The sequence below is a fragment of the Echinops telfairi genome, unplaced genomic scaffold (assembly GCF_000313985.2).
Source record: "Echinops telfairi isolate 266 unplaced genomic scaffold, ASM31398v2 ScPeMD7_5868;HRSCAF=6743_1, whole genome shotgun sequence".
Taxonomy (NCBI): domain Eukaryota; kingdom Metazoa; phylum Chordata; class Mammalia; order Afrosoricida; family Tenrecidae; genus Echinops; species Echinops telfairi.
This window is the reverse complement of record NW_022109768.1, coordinates 6,831,812-6,854,569: the sequence shown is the minus strand read 5'-3', so window position 1 is coordinate 6,854,569 and position 22,758 is coordinate 6,831,812. Positions and strand designations below refer to the sequence as shown.

Below are 22,758 nucleotides of genomic sequence, written 5' to 3'. Positions count from 1 at the left end.
GAGCTAGATGGCCGCTTGTTTATCTTCAAGCCTTTAAGACCCCAGACACTGTATCTTTTGATAGCCAGGCACCATCAGCTTTCTTCATCACATTTGCCTATGCACCCATTTTGTCTTCAGTGATTGTGTCGGGATGGTGAGCATCACAGGATGCCGATTACAACAGCTCATACAACTCTGATCACAAGCCCTACATACATTCATTGTGTCAAGCACATTTGTACATTTGTTGCCATTATCACTTTCAAAACCTATTCTCTTACTCTATTGTGTCTTGACAGAAATTCAACTTCCATTTACATTCTTTCTGACCAGTAACCAACAAAAGTAGCAGCAGCTTTGCCCTCAGGCAGAATGGGTTTGAAAGTAGAACAATTTCCCTAGCCAGCCTAGGGAAGCGCAGCCTCGCCCTCAGGAGATTTGACTGGGGTGTCTTTAAGAGGAAGTTGAGATGTCAGGGCCACATGGTCATGAGTCCTATCCTGACCTTCAGGTAATCAGGTGGCCTAAGGAACCAGAACCAATTCTGTAAACTTTTCCAATCAGCAACTGTGCTTCTATCCCAATCACGGTCCTTTCCCCACTTCATAGTCCCCAAGGCAACAATGATAAATTGATCTGTCATCAATCATGATTTTGTGATGATTTCCTTGGCTTTATATCTCTATAATTAACCTCATGCCCCATGAGTGTGAATCCTTTGGACACCACAATGCCTTCCTGCTGATGGTCTCTCTCATCTGAATGCTATATCTTTCTCTTTGTTCTTTTGAAGGTTTAATAAAAGGGCCCCTAAAAGCCTCGATGGCACAGTGGTTACCTGTGAGCCTGCAGCCCATCAGGGCAACAGTGTGGAACCACCAGCTACTCTTCTGGAGAATGAGGGAAATTTCTATTCCCACAAAGAGTTACAGTGTGGGAAAGCAACAGGGGGAGTTCTAACCTGTGCTCGAGGATTGCTATGAGTCAGCAGTGACTCAATTTTTAAATTTGAAAGGAGTCTCTCTAAAACATACTAGAGTTCTGGTCATGTAGTGGGTTAGACATTAGAATGATCAAGGTCAGTAGTTCAAAACTACCAAGGGATACTTGTGATAAAGATCAGGTTGTCTTCCTAAAGATTTACAGCCTCTAAATCAGTGGTTCTGAACCTTCCTAATGCCTCAACCCTTTAATACAGTTCCTCATGTTGTGGTGACCCCCAACCATAAAATTATTTTCATTGCTACTTCTTAACTATAATTTTGCTACTGTTATGAATTGAGTGACCCCTGTGAGAGGGTAGTTTGACCCCCAAAGGGGTCACGACCGACAGGTTGAGAACCACTGTTCTAAATCCTAGACAGGTTGCATGAGGTAAGTCTGCTGCACAAGACCTCTTTAGAGTACTTAAAAGCAAGGCTGTTACTTTGAGGACAAAGGTGAGCTGACCCAAGTCATGGCATTTTCAATTTCCCCATACGCATGTGAAAGTTGGACAGTGACTAAGGACGACCAATGAAGAACAGATGCATTTAAATTGTGGTGCTGGAGACGGATGTGAAAACTAACCAATCTATCTTGGAAGAAATACTGCCACGGTGCTCCTTATGGGCAAAGATGGCGAGACTTCGTCTTACATACTTTAGACATGTTGTCAAAAGAGACCAGTCCCTGGAGAAAGACCTTTCTTTGCTGAGATACACTGACTATGATAATGGGCTTAGGCACAGAACAAGTGTGAGAATGGAACAGGGCGGGGGAAGTTCTTCCATCTGTTGCCCCGATGGGTCAAAATGGACTCGATGGTGCCCAATAACAACCAACATTAGAGAGCAGGTCTAATGTTTTATAGCGTCATTGTGAGTCAGAACCGCAGACAGGTTTTAATCTTATGAATTATATCTGAATTTGGGCTTCTCTTTCCCCTGAACCAGCATATAAGTTATTCATATACCTTGGTATATTCATCATTTTAAAAATGTATTCAACATTTGTCACATTCTCTTTGGTAAGAGAAGTTGTATTGAAATACTGAACAATTTGAGCAGTAACTTCAAAGTAATCCAAGAAATTCTACAGAGAAATTTTAAGCTAACAAATTTTGAGTTCTTCATAGTGTGTCATCAGTAATACTTCCTTTCCTCAGAGCCTTTAAAGACCCAGAGGATCAGGTAAAAAGGATTTGGAATGTACCATTCTCTCCTCTCAAAACCTAATAGCAGTTCAGGATGAGATTTCAGAATTAAGACTTGAAGTCTTAACTTGACTTTCAAGAATTAACTTGACTTTCAAGGTCATAGAAAACTGACTACAAGACAACTATTAAATGTAACGATAGCTATTCTTCATCTAAAGTAAATATTAATAAATAAGCAATTCAAGAATTAATTTTAAGGAAAAGAACCTACCAAAATGCAAGCATCTACTAAATATTCCAATGGTGTAGTTTGGTAAAAGCATTGCTACCTGCAACACAGGAAGTTCAAATTCACTCACTGCTCTGTGGGAGAAAGATGAGATTGGATGCGCCCATAAAGATTTACAGTCGTGGCAACCCTGTCCAGGCAGCCCTCCATGTCATTCTGAATTGGATCAATGGTAGTGCATTTAGTTTGGTTACATATCTAAAGGTACCCCTGGATGGTGTCAACAGCTAAGCTCTGGGCTATAACTGAAAAGGCACGCAGAGGTGCCTCAGAAAAAAGGGGTGGCTCTAGGCTTCCAAAACCCTTAGTGAGCACAGACCAAGGCTGACACACAGGACATCTATGGAGCTGCCATGAGTCAGGGTCAGCTCCACGGTAACAAGTATGAGTATTTGGTTTATGTGACCAAAACTGGTAAGCACTAAAGACCACATGGAAAATAAGGACTTTCCTACCTACAGGAGCTTACAATTAAGAAAGTCGAAAAACTGCCATATGACAAGTCTTAAAACATTTCTTATTCGTGTATTTTGCTTTTAGTACATAGCTCAGTGAGAAGGAGCTATGGTGTCATAGGGGGTTCTCAGTGGGGCGGCTAACCACAAGGCCAGCAGTTTGAGACCACCAGCCACTCTGTGAGAGAAAGATGAGACTTTCTGTTCCAGTAAAGATTTACAGCCCTGGAAACCTAGAGAGGCAGCTGCTTCTCCTTTGCTCCACAGGGTTGGAATCAATCCTATTGGAATCTTGATAGAAATGAGTTAGTTTGGTTTTGGCTTATCTCTGTGAATTTAACAATAAGACATTTCACATTCATAAATTCTTAACACATAACCCAATATTGGAGGCATTTAAATCAAGAACTTCAGATGGGTAAAAGTTATTTGACAAGATTTGGAATTCTTTATTCCAGATAAGAATGTACATATTGGAGATCCACTTGAAGAGGGGTCTCAGGGAGGAGACGAGCCAGTCAGGGTGCAATGTAGCAACAATGAAAAATACAACTTTCCTCTAGTTCCTAAATGCTTCCTCCCTGCCCCCACTATCATGATCCGAATTCTACCTTGAAAGTCCGGCTAGACCAGAGGATGTACACTGGTACAGATAAGAACTGGAAATCCAGGGAATCCAGGCCGGATGAGCCCTACAGGACCAGTGGTGTGAGTGGCGATACTGGGAGGGTAGAGGGAGAGTGGGTTGGAAAGAGGGAACCGGTTACAAGGATCTATATGTGACCTCCTCCCTGGGGGACGGACAACAGAAAAGTGGGTGAAGGGAGACGTCGGACAGGGCAAGATAAGACAAAATAATAATTTATAAATTATCAAGGGCTCATGAGGGAGGGGGAAGCGGGGAGGGAGGGGAAAAATGAAGACCTAATGCCGGGGGCTTAAGTGGAGAGCAAATGTTTTGAGAATGAACAGGGCAATGAATGTACAAATACGCTTTACACAATTGATGTATATATGGATTGTGATAAGAGTTGTATGAGCCCCTAATAAAACGATTAAAAAAAAAAAGAATGTACATATTTTTGTCCCAGTTTACAATAAGAGCAAAGAAAACATATTAAATGAGAATACATGCTTTAATATATTTTGTTATTTTGTCTAATGATTAAAAAATCTGTATACAACAATAATTAAGTTTTTCAGATAATCTCAAAACAATAGAAAATCCCCCTCCCTCACAATAATGCTTGTCCCTAAACATGCAAAGATAAATTTTAATGGCTTGCCCTACTACCTATGTCCTTCCCTCAAAGTTTAGGGATTACCAAGATAGATCTTACTGTATAGTAGTATTTTTAGGAGTTGTCTTAGATATAAATTGTATTTTCTAAAACATAAAATTGCTACACATTCCAGTTTTTAAAACCATGCTCTTCATTTAGCAGAATCCATTCTTTACTTTTTTAAAAAAGTTTTAATGACATAATTCACAAAACATACAATTCAGTGGTTTCAATATCTTTTCATGACTTAGTGCTTATCTGTATCAATTTTCTCACTATTTCCTATGTTTATTATACTTAGGTTTACTACACTTAACTCTTCACTGACAGCTGCCTCAAATTCTGCATATTTTGGATGAATACATGAATAAGTATGTGGAGAGCCCAGTGTCTGTATTGTACAAAAAAACCAACAACAACATTTAGCTGTATATATTCTATCATTGATATTTTCATTCATCTAGTTGACAAATATTTATTGCAAATCTCTTAATGTTAGATGCCTGTATTAAGAGCTTAAATTCTAAACACAAGGTTTGCTGAAGGCTACAGTTTACAGTGCACTCCCTAAATCCATTTTTGGGTCTCCACAAAGATCCAGCCTCAATTGAACTCTTTTTGTTCACTGACCAGTAATTTGAAAAGCTTTGCCCTCATGCAGGGTGTGTTTGAAAGTGGATTACTACCTCTCACCTACCCAGTCCAGAAGCCTAGCCTTTAGGGAACTGCCTGGGTATGCGCTAGATGGAATTTGGTGTACCAAGGTTTGCATAATCATGAGTCATATACTGACCTTCTTAGTTGACAGGCCCTGAACCAATCTGAAAAAGCTTTTCTTCAATGTCAGTGAATTTGGGGGTGAGTTTTTCTCCCCTACATCAGGTGGGAAATGCATAGGCTGACTGATTCTTTTCTGGATTTATTAAAGTCCATTTCAGGGTTTACTTTTAATAAATGGGTCATTAATAATATATAATTTCCTACTAATACAAAATCCATTCTGTCACAAGTTTCTAGAACACATGCTATATACTTAACCATGACTGCCCCAAATAAATTGAAAAAATATTGATAAAATTTACAACTATGATTGACTGAACATTAAGAAAATTAGTATATGAGCAATTGATATCAAAACAGTTTAACTTCCCTACTCCCACTATCATGACACGAATTCTACCTTGCAAGTCTGGCTAGACCAGAGGATATATACTGGTACAATTAGGAACTGGAAATCCAGGGAATCCAGGGCGGATGAGCCCTACAGGACCAGTGGTGTGAGTGGCGATACTGGGAGAGTAGAGGGAGAGTGGATAGGAAAGACGGAACCCATTACAAGGAACTCTATGTGACCTCCTCCCTGGGGGACGGACAACAGAAAAGTGGGTGAAGGGAGACGTCGGACAGGGCAAGATATGACAAAATAACAATTTATAAATTATCAAGGGCTCATGAGGGAGGGGGAAGCGGGGAGGGAGGGGAAAAATGAGGACCTAATGTCGGGGGTTTAAATGGAGAGAAAATGTTTTGAGAAATGATGTACAAATACGCTTTACACAATTGATGTGTGTATGGATTGGGATAACAGTTGTATGAGCCCCTAATAAAATGTTAAAAAAAAAAAAAGAAATTATGGAAACATATACACTACCCAGAAAAAGTAAAAATGTACAGGGTCGGGGGAAATAAAATGATCTACTACTCAAAAACATAAGTAAAATTTGCAATAGTTTAAGTAAGGATTGATAAATAGCTTTTTGTGCTTCATCCCTAACTGCATTCCCTATTCCTATGTTTTACTGTGCTTCTCTTAAAGCCCTTATTAAATTCTCTCTTATATTCCAAGCATTTGCTTCCTCCAGGAGGTTACAGTTCCCTTCAGGGTAAAGGCTTGTCGTAAAAGCATTCAATCCATGTTTTCTAAAGAATAATACCACCACAAGCAAGCATTAAGAGGAAAGATCAGTTAGGGCAAAGGTGTTTGCACAAGTATAGGAGAGACAGAAAGCATTTGAACGGAGCTTTATTTAGAATGAAAACACAAGTCGTACCACAGGGGCTCCTGGTAGGTGAGACCAATACAAAATGCAGAGCATTCACTTCAATTTTCATGAAGCAACTTCGTGTCCAATTTCCAATTTTGTGGCTGGCAAAAATGCCATCTTTTGTTTCACTGATTCAATCATTTAAAAATAAAGACCTAAGCATCTACATTTAAAAAATGTACACATTAAAAAATAAATAAAATAAATTTTAAAATTTACACATGAACAAGACTATAGTATTTGATAATATTATAGCTGACTTAATGAAAATGAAGATAAAATTAATACTAAAAGAAATTGTCTACCGAAATTATGGCTATTTCATAATCAACATGAAGCATATGGCCAAAAATATGGTTATTTCAAAATGAACAAGAAGCAAAAAGCCTAACTATGGTGATGCATTATCCATCTTACCATTCATTTATTATGTATGAATTTTGTTGAACAGTAATTGTGGTGCTACATCTTAGAGAACAAAAAATGCCTAAGAGAATAATACAAAACACACTACTTTCCCTCAAGATGCTTACAGTCACTAGGAGAGAAAAAATCATACATTGTTCAGAGAGAGAACAAGATTATACACTCATCCCTCACTTACTGGCTAGCGTTTTGTTAAAATAGGCCATGAAAGCATTAGATCGAAAAGTGGAGGATCACTACCTGACATCATACTGTCAAATTTTTATCATTACATACCAAGTTATCATAATAATCTTAACCATCACAGCAAGCATTACTCTAACCTTGTGTGTGTCTCAGCATTTGTTAATACTAGTTGCACTCCTTAGACACAAATCAGTCAGGTAGTAAATATTTTACTATGAACAGAAAAGTGAACGGTGAGGCACAAGACAGTCATTAAGTGAGGAGCAGATGAATACGGGCCGGGCATGCTCTGCAGGAGTATTTCATGTGCTTCACGGGGAAGAGAGGAGTCAAGGTTTCTTTGTAGAGGAGACCGTAACTTAGCTGGGAGACGAATGACTTATTTGGTCAAGAAATACTAATTCAACAGCCGTCGTACGTCAGGATTGTGTTGAAGACTAAGTATGCAATCATACACAAAACAAAAAATAGCTGTTATCCTCATAAAACAGATTACACAGAGAAAGTCTGATAAAAAAACAAATACATACATAAATACAAATCTCTGGTCAATGCTATGATGGGTACTAAACTGACAATAAACAGAAGAGGTATCAACTATCGAGACAAAGTCTGAGAAAGAGATCGTTAACCAGAGCACTCAGCATGATGAGAAGGCAACAATAAGACCAGAGTTGGAGGGGAAGTTAAGAGAAAGAAAAATCCTGTGCCTAGACACGGACACATCACGGCACCGTTGGGCAACTATAAATATTTCAGCCTGACTTGAGATTTAATATGAAATTATATGTGATATGATATATACTATATTATATATAGTATAGACGATGAGAAACAAGCAGTAACAGAGACCTAATGATAAAGCTTTGTGTCATACACAGAGTTAATTTGTGGTGCTGTTTGGTTAGTGCTTTACCCAGAACCAAAATATCTATCAAATCTTTATCAAGGAAAAACTTATGAAGATGTCAAAGCCAGCATTAGTGTAACATATTCAGAATGGCTAATCTCAAAAATGAAAGGAAAACTAGAAGTAAGGAAAAGAAATTCTAGGAGAGGAACATTTTGTGATAAAATTGAAAGGGGTAACTAAGGAGGTAAAAATTTAAACACAAAAATTGATAAAAAAGAAGAATAGGAGTGAATGCTATTTCTTTCTAATTGTGAATATTATCATTTTAAGTGAATAATTCATAGATGTAGAAAGGAAAATATAACCAGTCAAGAATGGTCAGACCTTACATTACAGGAAGGCAATGGTTCCCAATTAGCAACATTGTATATACTTTGGTGAAATTTGTTTCAAAAAAGTATCAGACAGTGTTCTAAATTAACTTTTGCTGGTAATTAATAACTCAGACAGAATTGCGAGGCCAGACTACCTAGTGCTTCTAGTTTTTCTATATACTGTATGCATTTCTGATAAATGGGAAAAGAATAGATGACCTGGCAGAAGACTCAGACAATAATATGTGATTTACAGGACATGAATGCAGCTACCACAAGATTTATCTGACAGCCCTCTCCGATAGTGGACTGTTGAGTATCCGATGGAATGATTTCTAGTCTAGAAAGTCTACTACTGAGTAGCCATACACATTATTTATTTATTAGATGTTTTGGGTTGAAACCATTTTTAAATGATGCACTTCACAATGCACAGTCATAAATTTAGCTTTAAACCCAAGAAGGGAGGTAGTGTTATTGGAATGTATGTCAGGCTGAATTAGGATGAGCAACGCAACGCTTTTATAAAGTGGCCTTGAACGCAATGTCAATTCTTTCAAAAATGATATTAATGTCAAATAAGCAAGAAACAAACACTTTATACAGTGCCCGAGTATTATTATTTGAAACAATCATTTAACATTTTCTTTAAATGCATATGGATTTTTACAAGATTTTTAACATATGCAATATGCGGCACATTGAATTGCATTAAAAAAAACTGAATCTGAAAAACAGCTGAGAACTTGTTCATTTTGTGTGTGCATTAGACAATGCATCATTTACTGAAGGATGTATGCCGTTTTATTTGAAAGATTTTAAAACCCCAAAGCAAACCCACTACCCTTCCAACCATTCTGACCCACCGCGACCCTGTAGGCAGAACAGGACTGCCCCACAGGGTTCCCAAGGCTGTAAATCCTCAGAGAAGCAGACTATCACATCCTTCTCTAGAGCAGCAGCATGTAGGTTCGAAATGCTGACCTGTAATATGAGCAGTTGAATGCACATCGACGGCCCCTCCTACAGATGTACAAAGACTCTAAAGCCGTCTTTTAGGCCGAAACAGACCTTTGATTATTTTATATGTGGTTAGTTATATAAACAACCTAATTTAGTAAACCTCTACACAAAAATACCTGTATATACAGGCAGTCACAGATTATGAATGTCCAATTTATGTATAACCCATCGTTTTGAATCAACCACCATAAAGCCTTCACAATTTTGAGCTAATTTTGGTTCATAATAACAAATGCGCACTGCTTTTCAATGTGCATCAAGATGTTAACACTGTTGTTGTTATTGTACCATTATGTTAAACAGGTTTCAGTATATCTAAAGGTGTTTCACTGATGTTTTTAAGCATAATATGGTACACTATATACTATATAAGTAATTCTGACTGTACTGTAGGATAAGCATTGCCTATTAATCAAAAAGTTGTGAATGTAAATCCACCAGCTGCTCCACAGCAGAAAAAAGTGGCTGTCTGCTCACATAAAGATTTATACTCAGAAACCCTATGTAGGGAGTGGAAATCCATTCGATGGCAGTGAATTTGATTTTGGTATTAACTATACATACTAAGACAAACATTTGACTAACTTATATTGACACAAACTGTACCCAATTGTTCCAATTTACATGCACATTTGTCTTAAAGGGCAGATTTAGAAATGAAAGAGGTTCCCAATCTGGATTGTGTTGTATTAGAAAAGTGACATTATTGTTGCGTTAGTTCGGTAACATTATTGTAATAGTATTATAGGACATTATAATAAGGAAACTCTTCAGCTTTCTAATATATTTGGCCTAAATAATGTTAAAATGTAAATATAATTAAGTATGAAATGTTCCCCAATCAACTATTAATGATTGACTGAACATTTGAAAACTTAACCCAATTAAGCTTTATGAAAAGACGTAGCCATCATCTGTGTAGTGATGTGCTGTTTAGTGCTCGCAGCATATCAAACGTGATCATTTCCTACTTTCTTAAATTTTGGCTGTAAACTCTATCGTAATAAAACACATTTCCTTTAAATAATTTGTTTAAAAAGAAGCACCAAAAAAAAAAAAAAAAAGAGTTTGGAATAGATTAAAAAAACAATAATCAGACATGGCTGATTGTCATGAATTAACATCAACTAATTTGTAAAGTTCTAAATCAAATTTGCAGATGTTAAGTTCATAAGCATATCCCATTATTTATGTGATTAAAAAGGAGTTTTTGACCTGATCTTTCGATCTTTGGCACTCAATCCTCTCCATCTCCTCTTAAAAAATTAATTAAAATTTTAGCAAGATGGTAGCTTTTCACTTCCCACTCTATCTCAGAGTAGCAAAAAAATTATCAATCAAACTCAAGCCATCCCCACCCAGTATCTGCAAAATGTCGACTTAAAATTCAATTTCATATCTCTTAAGCTTTCGTGTAGAAAAAGACAGTTCACTTCTTAACAGAATAAATCACTTTTGTGATTGCCAAGCTGACCTCTTTGAATTAGGAAAATTCAAAGTGAAAAATGTAATTATCACCCCGGAACAATCTGTATACATCTGGAGCTAATTCTGGCTTCATTTTTCACATCATTCTTCACACTGTGCTACATCTTGTGAAGGTGCCGTGGAACTTTTGAAGACCTCATAAAAATGCTCAGGACTTCAAATAACCACTAATGTATTTTATGCACACAAAAACCTTGAGAATTTCTGACTTTGGCAACGAACTCTCCATTTGATTAAGTTAGTATTAAAGGAATGACAAATAGCCATATGAAGGCATCTCATTCTTTATCGCATTAGCTTCAAACATTCAATTATATAATATACACAACTAAAATGTCTTCCATGCCAAAGATATGTTCAAATCTCTAGGAACGTACAATCTCATTATCTAAATTCACCTATGAAACAGTTTTATCACTATGAGTGACAAACTTATCCTCTCGTAGAGAATTATCTCCCACTGTGAATGACTTCTTCTGAAAAATAAGGATAATTTCATGCAGTTATAAAAAAAAAAGTAAATAGTAATTCTATCCGAGACATAAACAAGCAATTATTTCAAGTCATAATGGAAAATTTTATCCAGTCAGCTTTTGAAGAAATGAGTTTCTGAAGGAGATGATTAAGTTTAAAAACAAGATTCACTAAATCTAAGAATAATAGTCCCACTAGAAATATACATAGCTACTTTTCACAAGTTCATTATAAAAATCCATTTGTTGTTATCTTTCGAAGTAACTGTTCTTATTGCACTTTACTGACAATGCATAGTATTGATTTTTTACACCTTCTATGATTCTTTAATTTGTATTCATGAAATGTCCATCAGCACAGCCTAAATAAATTTGGCAATATAGGCAGTAAAATGAATAAATCGATGCAAAGAAACATTAATTTTGCATTATCCTTATTCGTCAGGCAAGTAAACCAAGAGAGCTGTAAATGAAGGTCAAAGGTTTTGAAATGGGTCAGAACCCTTGACCTCTAGACCAATACCCTTCCTATTAAAAAAGGCTATTTTAAAGTTTTAAGTAGGGGAATTTACTACCATCAAGATATCATTTTTAAATGACTACAAAGAAAACTCTCAATGAAAACATTCATCTGTTTAATTGCAAAACAGAAAACATCACAGGAAACATGATTTCTAGATGGGTTTCTAAAAAATCATTAGTTTACTACACAAAACACAAGGTTATACTGAAAACAATTTTCCTTTTAAGAATTTATTTTCACATCTTATTATGATAAGTGCCATGTTTTTGTTAAAGTTTTCCCAAATCTATTGTGTATGTCAAAAATAATTAGCAATGACAAGGATTCAGGAGTATTTCTCACTCGTTTTATAGCCTCTGCACGAAAGGGAAGTAAACCCATTATTCCCAGGGGAGTCAGGGTGCCACTACACAAAGTACAGAAATAAATCTGTTTTCATGACCTTAATATACATAGCACAAAGATTTAGTCATCTCAAGATCAAGGTTATGTATAATCTGGACATTTTAATTTGACTCTATAAACCTCTGTATATCATTCAGCTAGTTGGATTTCTCAGCACTGTCTTATAAGTTATCTAAATACTAGTACTGTAAACAAGAAGTATTCCTTTTTCAATGCAAATAAAATCAAAATGCTATTACAGAAATGTTTCTGCATTATACCAAAGGAAATCCACAAGAATTTACTTTTAATTCCGTATTTATTCTTGTCACTCACCTGAGAACACAGTAGCATAACCAATTCCACAACTGAACTACTAGACTTCATGCAAACCAGACCTATTTTAAAGAGAATTTTTAAAATTACCAACAACAAATATAAGAGATTTATTACATACAATTTTCTCAAAATTATCTTTACAAAATAAATTGTTAACATTTTGCTAACAACCCAAACCATAGTCATTTCACTACGTTGTTTAACAAAGTACTCTATAGTTCCTTTAACCTAGGTAACAAAGCTATCACTTTGTTTTGTAAATGATTTCATTCTAGCTTTCAAAATACTAAAACACCTATTACAACTTCATATATAACAACATTTCAGAATACTCATAGAAATGTGCACAACACATGCCATATTGATCAATATCATCTACATTTTGTTTTGGAGGGGGTTGATCGTTACACATACAGAGAAGGGAAATGGCTCCCTGACCTTTGCTTTCTGCACCACACTCTCTCCCTTCCACCCTCTAGCTATCAATCAAGTTTCCATTTTGTTTCATGGCAGCAGACATCCCAAACACTCTTATTAGTACCTTGACCTATAACCTCCCACTAAACCTTAACAGAAGTGCAAGCCGTTGTCTGTTATGTATTTGAGATTTCTTATAAATTAATTCATTTACATTTTCTTTTATGTTTCCTTTGCTTCATCAAAAATATTCTAAAAAGAGAACTTTTATACAGTTAATACCCATCTAAAGAAGTCTTTGTTTTTGATTACCAGTAAAATTTAAAGTAGTTCACTGGGAAAACATTTTCAGTGAACTATCTAAAAATCTAAAAAAAAAAAGCAGCACAGATACTTAAAAGAACTAAATTGTTAAATGGCATTACTAAAACTAAAAAACAACAACACAAAAACCATTTTTCATTATATATTTTGCTAGACAAACATGATCTTGAGTTCAAGGGTATCACGTGTAAAGTAATTATTGATAGCCCGCAGGCGCACTACCCATGTTTTTTGCTTCCCATGATGGTTCTTCTAGGTATTTTCTATCACTCCCTCTCCTTGTCTGGTTCTGTCTTCCTTTCCTTCCTTCCCTTTTTATGACATTGCTTCACATCTACTGATGGTTCTTGTTTGAATTTTGTAGTCCAGCAAGTAGAATTCATGTTAAACATTTGTAGTTTATTTTTTAGAACAAGTTGACTAATTTTCCCAATTTCTCAAAAATAATATAGAAACTATGGTAACAGTCAGCACTGAAATAAAAGTTAGCCTGGAAGATTTGCACTTTGTTCTAGGAGAGAAGGCTATTAATTAACGTGTGTTTCCACGAGGCCAAGATCCGCATCATTCCTCAAGGTAAAGCTGCTAAGCCCCTCAAGAAGGACAAAGCAGTATCACGTCTCTTAATTACTGGCATACCCCTGTGTTGGTCTGAAATCTAATTTCTTAAAACTTAGCCCAGCTATCACAAAGCTGAGTTTACCGCACTATCAACCCATTCACTCCCAGCAAATAAAAATAGATACTTCTACCATTATATCATTATCCCTTATTACTCTCAGGAACTGAAATTCCTTTTATGACAAATAATTTGGTCTCTTATCTGGCTCAAATTATAAACAGTAACGATAAATAGAACCTTGGGTAGTCAAAGTTAGAAAGATTTATAGTTAAATACTTACACAGTTCTCAAATATATATATATATATTTAAATATGTAGGTATATGAATGTTTTTAGATGAGCCTATCTGCTCCCATAAAAATCTACAGCCTTGGAAACCCTGCATTGGGCCACAATGGGTTGGAACAGACCAGGCGGCAGTGGATTTACTATTCATATATATTAGACTTGTAATCCAATACACATTTACATATAAATACATACACACACAAGTTATTTCATCTTACATCTACTTCCCATTAATACAGTTATGTAAACCAGAGGAAGGTTGATAGTTGCTACCGAGTCTGATTTAAAGAATCAGGGAACAATCATACATCTACTAACCAGTGATTTGAGGGCTCAGAATACTAAATCTGTTGTTAGAGTTCTTGAGTCAATTCCAACTCACAGTGACCCTATAGGAGAGTAGCACGCCCCACAGCAGTGCTCTAGGCTATATAGTTTATGGTAGCAGACCACCAGATCTTTTCTTCCTTTGGGCCACTAGTGCGTTTGGACCATGAGCCTTTTCTCAAAGGTTCATAGGAGCCAAGTGTTTAGCCCATGAGCTACTTCTTAACCAGTTCTAGTAATGATCAAATAAAATGTAGTCATATTAAAACAGCTAATGTGAATATTTGTAAGCTTTTGGAAGATGATGGTGGGGACAAAGGTGATGGCAGGTTTCAGAGACTAAGAGAGACGTAATGTCAGATCTGCAGTGCGAAATTCACTGCCTGAAGGACTATCAATACTTATATAATTCAATGAAATATGAAAATACATAATAAGATACGTAGTATAAAATTATATAATCCAAACTGAATTTATGTCTCACCCAAATTTCTGCCCTAGTTGACGACTGCATATATGAAAAGACAACTATAAAAAGATAATTATAATCCAATAAAGCTGTCTTTAGTTTTATAGTCCAATTTTAAGGACTATCCAAATAGAAGGCCCTAGAACAACCATTGGTGTCAGATTGTAAATTGTGCTAAGAATCATCAATTTTCTCTTGCATGTTAAAGAAACGCACACATAGACATTCTCAAACATGCACACCACTTCAACAGAAAGAGACAAAAAGCATATTGCAGGTTCAAGAAGCCAACCTATCTAAAACATCCTGTAATACGTCTGGGTCACAGGTCAGAGAGCTGCCTTCTCTGTAAGTTGCTCTGACCAGTAAGTAGGTTCAGTGTATTTGGTTCTATCTTTTGGTCTAGTTCTTACACACATGAAACTTCCGTTTCTCCCAAAATGGTAAATAAGTCAAAAGTTTTACAAATCTAACAACATGATCTAGTAGGCTGTCCTCAGGAGTCTCATAACAAAAGACTACTTCAATTAGTCGAGACTGGCCCAGAATTTTGTCTCTAGGTTCTATTTACCTCACATCTATAGCCTATTCTTTCTCAATGGGCTGCTCTCCGTAAGGTCTTAAGTTTGAAACTATCAGCTACTCTGAGAAAGATGATGCTTGCTACACTCTTAAATAGTTTCAGTTTCAGAAACCCACAGAGGCAGTTCTACCCTGTCCTATAGAGTCGCTGAGTCCAATTGGCCTTGATGGCAGTGTTTAGTTTTGGAAGCCAGCATTATTCTAACCCAATTATGCTCTCTTAACTCTCAGTGTGCCTGAACTAATCATTTAAAGAAGAACAAAGGAATGGCGATAAATATTAGAAACTTTAATAAGAATTTATGCATAGTAATCCCAAATTCATATTACATTTCCCAGACGTAGGAGCATACAGACACACAGGCGCACACAGACCACGACACCACATTAAACCAAGCCCGGAGCCATCAGGTCAATTTCAACTCACAGCAAGACCACAGCACTGGGCAGAACTTCCCTACAAGGTCTCCAAAGCTGTAAATCAGTATTAATATCTATCTATACATCTACCTAGAGATACTAATTATATGAGGGTAGCCCGCCCTAAAATGCTGCAGCTGCACTGCACATAATACTCTACACACACACACACACACACACACACACACACACACACGGAAGCTTCCCAGTGGAATCCTCTGGGAAAATCCTCTATGGTCACAGTGAATTTCTTTGTGAAAGCAGTTTTGCTGGTTGTCATTTTTTGTAATTGCCAATTTTGTGATGGCGCCTGTGAAATTTTGTTTTCTGCTCGAGAAAAATGTCGCAGAAACTGTTGTGATGTTGAACACAGCTTACAAGGACAATGCCAGTGGAAAAACTCAAGTGTACAAGTGGTTTTCTGAGCTCAAAAAAGTTAAAATGTTGATTGATGTTAAGCCTCGTTCTGGACATCGATCAACTTCCCAAAAGGATGAAAATGTCCACTTCTAGTGCATTTGGAGTTTGATCCACCAGGTCAGACTGTTAATCAAGTTTTCTATTTAGAGGTTCTGAAAAGAATGCTGAACAGTGTGTGACAAACCAGGCCTGATTTGTGGCAGACGGGGGACTGGTTTTGCTACCACAACATCGTTCCTGCTCATGCAGCCATGTCAGTGTGCCAGTTTTGGGCTAAAAAAAGCATGCCTCTCTTGCCCTACACACCTGACTCATCTGACCTCACTCCATGACTTCTTTTTGTTTCTCCAAAAGGGGGCCATGAAAAAGTACAGCAATTGGGCTGACGACTTAGAAGAGGTGAAGAAAAAAATGAGAAGATGATGTCAGCCATAGAAACAGATGAGTTTGAAAACCGTTTCCAAGAATGGAATCGCATATTTGACAAATGTATTATGTGTGACGGAAAGTACTTGAAGGTGATAAGGTTGTTTTGTAAAAAATAATTAAATACCTAACTTTGGGGAAAAAATCCATTTGGGGGGTACCCCCCTCATATATAGATAGATAAATAGATATACAGATTTACAGGATATAGATAGATAGATAGATAGATAATCCCTTGGGTTCATAATGAGCAGCATTTAGCTGAATCCTAAGACACTTGATCATCCAAAGTGGACAATGTCTTTTAATACAACTAACTACTCATCACAAATCTGGAAAATATTCATCTTGAAAACACAAATTCCAAATATATTTCTAATAGGTTCTGTTGGTGGTGGTGTTCCTCCTACTGACCCTGTGAACAAAACACAGGCCAATCCCGTACCATTTTTACAACTGTTACATTTTAATCCACTGTTACAGCCACTGTGTCCATCTATTGTTGAGGGTACAGCTTCTTAAACTTGCATTCTGCTTGACAAACTTGCATCACCGAAACAAAATGGATTACTACTGCTCACTGCCATGGAATCAATGCCAACTCAGAGTGACCCTACAGGACAGAGTTGAACTGCTCCTTGGGGTTTTTCAGACGAAAAACCTTTACAGGAGCAGAAAACCTCTCCTTTCTCCTGCAAGGTGACTTGGTGGGTTCAAATCTTGGGGTTAGCAGCTCTGTGTTTTGTCCACTACACAACCAAGGTTCCTCTCCAAAACACAGTACTGGTTGCAAATTTCAAATACATTTCTAAAAGGCTCTAAGTTAACTTTGATTCTGGATCTCCTTGTACTTACCCCAAAAGAGCATGATAATTTGGAAAATATTGATGATTCATAATTTTGTTGATGGGAAATCAACCATTTCTTTGCTCCGGGCTTAGGAAATATCTTGTTTATTTATCGACATCATTTAGAATTTATCATTTAGAATGATCAATCCATTGAGTTTCTAAGCTTATATGTGATTTCCGCTAGCCCACCCTCCACCCACTTCTAATCACCTATAGTTTAGGTGTTGGCCTGTAAACCACCAGGTTAATGAGTTCGCAGCCATTCCATGGGAGAAAGATACAATTGTCAGTTTCTGTAAAGATTTAGAATCTGGGAAACTATAGCAGTGGTTCTCAACCTGTGGGTCACGACCCCTTTGGAGGTCACAGGGGTCGCCCGATTCATAACAGTAGCAAAATTACAGTTATGAAGTAGCAATGAAAATAATTGTATGGTTGGGGGGGGGTGGTCACCACAACATGAGGAACTGTATGAAAGGGTCCCGGCATTAGGAAAGTTGAGAACCACTGCTCTATAGGGTCACTCTGAGTTGGAAGTTAACTGATGGCTGTTGGTTTGGTTTGGGGTTAATCACCTTTGTATCCACATTTGCCTCATTTATGGAAGAAATTGTGGTGCACAATGATCACAAATGGAGCACTGATGATTCAGGGGTAAAATCTGTGACTTCCATGCAGGGGACTCAAGTTCAATTCCCAGCCAATGCACATCATGCACAGGCACTACTCATTTATCAGTGGAGGCTTGTGTGTTGCTAAAATGCTAAAGAGGTTTCAGTGGAGCTTCCAGATTAACAAGAAAGGCCTGACAATCTATTTCCAATATTAAGTCAATGAAATCTCTATGGATCACACACAAATATCAGGTCCACAACCAATGGTGGGAATAATGCTGGCCAAGGCAGCTACTTGTTACATTGTGTATGATTCTATCATGAGTTGGGGGCTAATTTAACAACAGTTATAATCAACAATCATCACAAAAGATTAAAGAAACTGTCACCAAAATAGGATATATCCCAGGTTTTTGTCACAAAGTAAACCTAAAGTCTCTCCGAACTCATTGCCATCAAGTTGATTCCAATTCATAGTGACCCTGCATGACAAAGTAGAACTGCCTTGTGAGCTTCCAAGACTGTAATTCTCCATGAGAGAGAGCCCTATCTTTCTCCCATAAAGTGGCAGGTAGTTTTGAATGATGATGTGATTAGCAATTCAATTCACAGTCCACTATGCCACCAAAGCTACTTTGTCGCAAGACATCACATGGTAAGAACCTTGCACAATGAAGCTCTTCCCATCTAATGACTTGCTAAGAAAGCAATTTCCCGTTCCCTTGGGAGATACACTGTTCACTCATTTGTACCCTGGTGGGACTGGCAAATAAGAAGCTGGACTAATCACCGTAAGGTTGGTGGTCAGATCCACCAGTTGTTCCACAAGAAAGAAGGAGACTATCCTGATCTGACAAAGATTACAGTCTCTGAAACACTGCAAAAGATCACAACGAGTCCAACAGAGTCAGAATCTGCTTTTGCGCTGGATACCATTGAGAAAGTGGTTTTCCCGGTATCTTTAAATACATCTTCACATTTGCGAATCATTTAAAATATCTCCTTCTATCACTTCTTCTTTGGCTATCATGGGTAAAACACAAAATTTTCTGAATTCTAAACTGTGTTCAATAAGACTACAAACATGGCGCCTACAGGGTTCTTACACCAATGTTTCTCAAAATTTTCTTAATTTAGAATATTCTTTTCTTAATACCCCCATCAAATCTTAATACAAAAGATATTCTGTGTGTCTGTATATTTTGAAAGGCCATAAATTACTTAACATCTAGAAGAATTTTGCCTTCTCTAAATATTAGTTGTTGCCAGTATATACATTGTTAAAATATGATAGTACTTTTAGATAAAGCTGCTTAAGAGGAAACTCTGCAGATGATACAAGAGTAAAGATTTATTTACACTTATACCCTCATTCTATGGACAATTCAAAACTTATTCTTTTAGGTATTAGCAGATTTAGGAGCAAACGAGTAATGAAGAAACAGCAAATGTTCCCTTTGCTGTTTCTAAGACTTCATTTTTAAAAAAGAATAAAACAGAAATCCGTATAGAGCTTTATCTACTTGGGGAAAATGGGTACTATCACTACGTTAGGACAATCAGACAGGAAAGATCTCCCAGCATGATGGACGATGTGGTTTTTTTTTAAAAAATCATGAAAAAAATGAAATGGAAAGATGAGAGTTTTCCATAGACTTTTTAAAATCCCCAATATTATTATCATATATCATTAGAGGTGCCCTGATGGTGCAGCAATTAAGCACTTCCGCAGTTAAGCAGTTCAAGTCTACCAGATTTCCTTGGGAGAAGAACATGGGCAATTCTACTCGCCCGACACGTTCACTACTAGTCACAATGGAGTAGAAGGCAAGGAGGTTCCTACATCTAAGAGAAATCTTATATGTACTGTACATACACGTGTATAAACCACGTTTGTCGGCACATTTTTAATGCAGTTTTCGTGGTTAAATTGGGTGCCGCGGATGATATTCAGGTCAGCTTATACTCGAGTAGATGTGGTCATTTAAAGTCCAGGGGACTTGTGGGATAGAGGAACTGCTCAACGATCTCACAAAGAAACAGCACCCAAGGAAGACCACGATAAGGAACATTCTCCAGGAAAAAAATTTGCATTTTGTCAAGAAGCACTTGAGATTCATAGGAATATAAAAGAGGCTTATGAGATACAGTCAAGGGCAGTGAAGACTTTGGGATCTGACTGGGAGTGCTGAAAAAAAGGCCATTTTGTTGGGTATCCAGAAGCAAATGAAGGCTGGGTTATCAATGATACCCAGATATATTAGGGATTGTCGTAGGTGTAGTAAACGACATTGTGACTGTGAAAGAAATTTTCTTTTTCAGATGCAGTATGGCTTATTAAGGACTAAACAGATTAACTATCACAATGGATTATTTTTAAATAATCTATCGCAAAATAAAAGGAAGAAGTGAACAAGGTAAACAATTACAGCAAAATGAAGAGAGCTTCAGTAATAAATTCATGGTGCTGTACAGTCTAACTATGGTGATAGTTTTATGACTAAGAAAAAAGAAAGCAGTATTAAAAAAAACTCCTAAAACTTGCCAAGACCTGGTCACATACCTGGTCACTGGCACGGACAGAATTAAAAGGGCTCCTGGCTTTATACAATGTTTTTATACAAATATTTATACAATGTTTTTTGGTGTAACACTATGCTATAAGACACCATGGGTGGCAAAAATGGTTACGCATTTGACTAGTAGCCAAAAGGCAGGTGATTCAAACCCACAGGAAAGTGCCTCAGAAGGCAGGCGCGGAGACCTGCTGCTGGGAAGATCACAGTCTTAGAAATCCTATGAAGTGGTTTAGATTGCACACTCCATTCCATGAGTTCTGACTTCATGACAATAACAATGCTATAACTACCTTTATGTAAAACCTTTCTGTTTTACATTGCACAACGCTAGCAGCCCAAAACACGTTAGGTTCGAGTCTGTAAAACAGAACAAAACTACCGGGTCCTGCACCTTCTCACCATTATTCTATGTTTGACCCTATTGTTGTAGCCATCTTCTCAAAAGGTTACCTCTTTTCCTTTGCTTTTCTACTTTACCAAGCATGATGTCCTTCTCTACGGATTGGTCTCTTCTGACATGCCCAAAATATGTGAAAATAGTCTTCCCTTCCTTGCCCATATGGATCATTTTGGCTGAACTTCTTCAGAGTTGTTTGTTCTTTTGGTACAACCTGGTACCTTCGTCATAATTCAAACATATCGAGTCTTCTTTGGTCTTCCTTATGCAATGTCCAACTTCCACGTGTACATGAGGCAATTAGGTGCACCTTAGTCCTCAAAGTAACATCCTTGTTTTCAACACTTCAAAGAGATCCTGTGCAGCAGATTTACCCAGTGCAATGCATCACCTGATATCATGCAATGCTGCTTCCATCAGCATTGACTGTTGAAATCTTTGACACCAATCTTTTCCTCCATTTATCATGATGTTACATCCAGTTGTGAGGATTTGTGTCTTCTTTACAGTGAGTTCTAATCCACAATGAAGGCTGCAGTCCTTGGTCTTTATCAGCAAGTGCCTCCAGTCCTCCTCTATTTCAGGTTCTATCGTCTGCATATCTCAGGTTATTAATAAGCACTCCTCCGATCCTGATGCCACATTCTTCATCATAAAATATAGCTTTTCCGATGATTTGCTCAGCATAAAGACTGAATGGAGAGAGGACACAATCCTGACGCACACCTTTCCTGATTTTAAACCATGCAGTATTCCCTTTTCAATTATCACAGTGCCTCGATTCATATACAAGTTTCACAGGAGCACAATGAAGTGTTCTGGAATTCTCATTCTTCTCAAGGCTATCCATAGTTTATGATCCACACAGTTGAATGTCTTCATTTATTCAGTAAAATCCAAGTAAACATCTTTCTGGTATGCTCAACTTTCAGACAATTTCTAACTGACAACAGCAATGTTATCTTTTGTTTTACATCCTGTTTTGAATCTGGCCAGAATGTACTCTTGCAATCATTGTTGAATGATCTTCAACAAAGTTTTACTTGTATGTGATATCAGTGATATTGCTTTATAATTTGAGCAATCTGTGGGGTCACCTCTCTTTAGAATGGGTACAAATATGGATCTCCTTCAAGCAGTTATCCAAATTTCCAAGCAGAGATGAGTGAGTCCTTCAGCTTATTGAATATTTCAATTGTTATTCTATCAATTCCTAGATCCTTGTTTTTGGCTAATGCTTTCAGTGCAGCTTGAACTACTCCCTTGAACTATACCATTGGTTCTTGCTCATATGCTACTTCCAGAAATAATGAAATGCCAATTATTTATTTTTGGTATAGTAACTCTGCATTCTTTTGATGCTTCTTATATCCTCAGTATTTGCCCAAGGAATTTTCATGATTTCGACTAGGGGATGGATCTTGAGAGTTCTTTCCATGTAAGATATGCTGTGTTTTTCTTTTTGGTTTTCTAACTTTAGGTCTTTGCACATTTCATTATAATATTTTATTTTGTCTTCTACAGCTGTCCTTCTAATTTTTTTGCTCAGCACTGTAACTTCATCATTCCTCCATTTGCCTTAGCTACTCCACTTTAATCTTTCCTTCTTTCCTGTCTGTTTAATGACCTTTTGGCTTTATTCATGACTGATGTTGGGTTTTTTATTAATTGGGATTAATATATTGATCAATTCATTCCAAAGGTCAATCACATCCCACAGAATTGTACATTTGCTACCACAATCAGTTTCCAAACATTCTT

General features: G+C 37.1%; 1 protein-coding gene across 1 annotated transcript in view; it reads right to left on the bottom strand.

Moving 5' to 3' along the window:
- Positions 1-22,758, bottom strand: part of LRBA (LPS responsive beige-like anchor protein) — a 752,417-nt gene that overhangs the window by 501,982 nt on the left and 227,677 nt on the right. Inside the window, exon 32 of the mRNA XM_045295806.1 lies at positions 12,258-12,319. Within this exon, the coding sequence (XP_045151741.1) occupies positions 12,258-12,319 (62 nt within the window). The remainder of the gene's footprint in view (positions 1-12,257; positions 12,320-22,758) is intronic.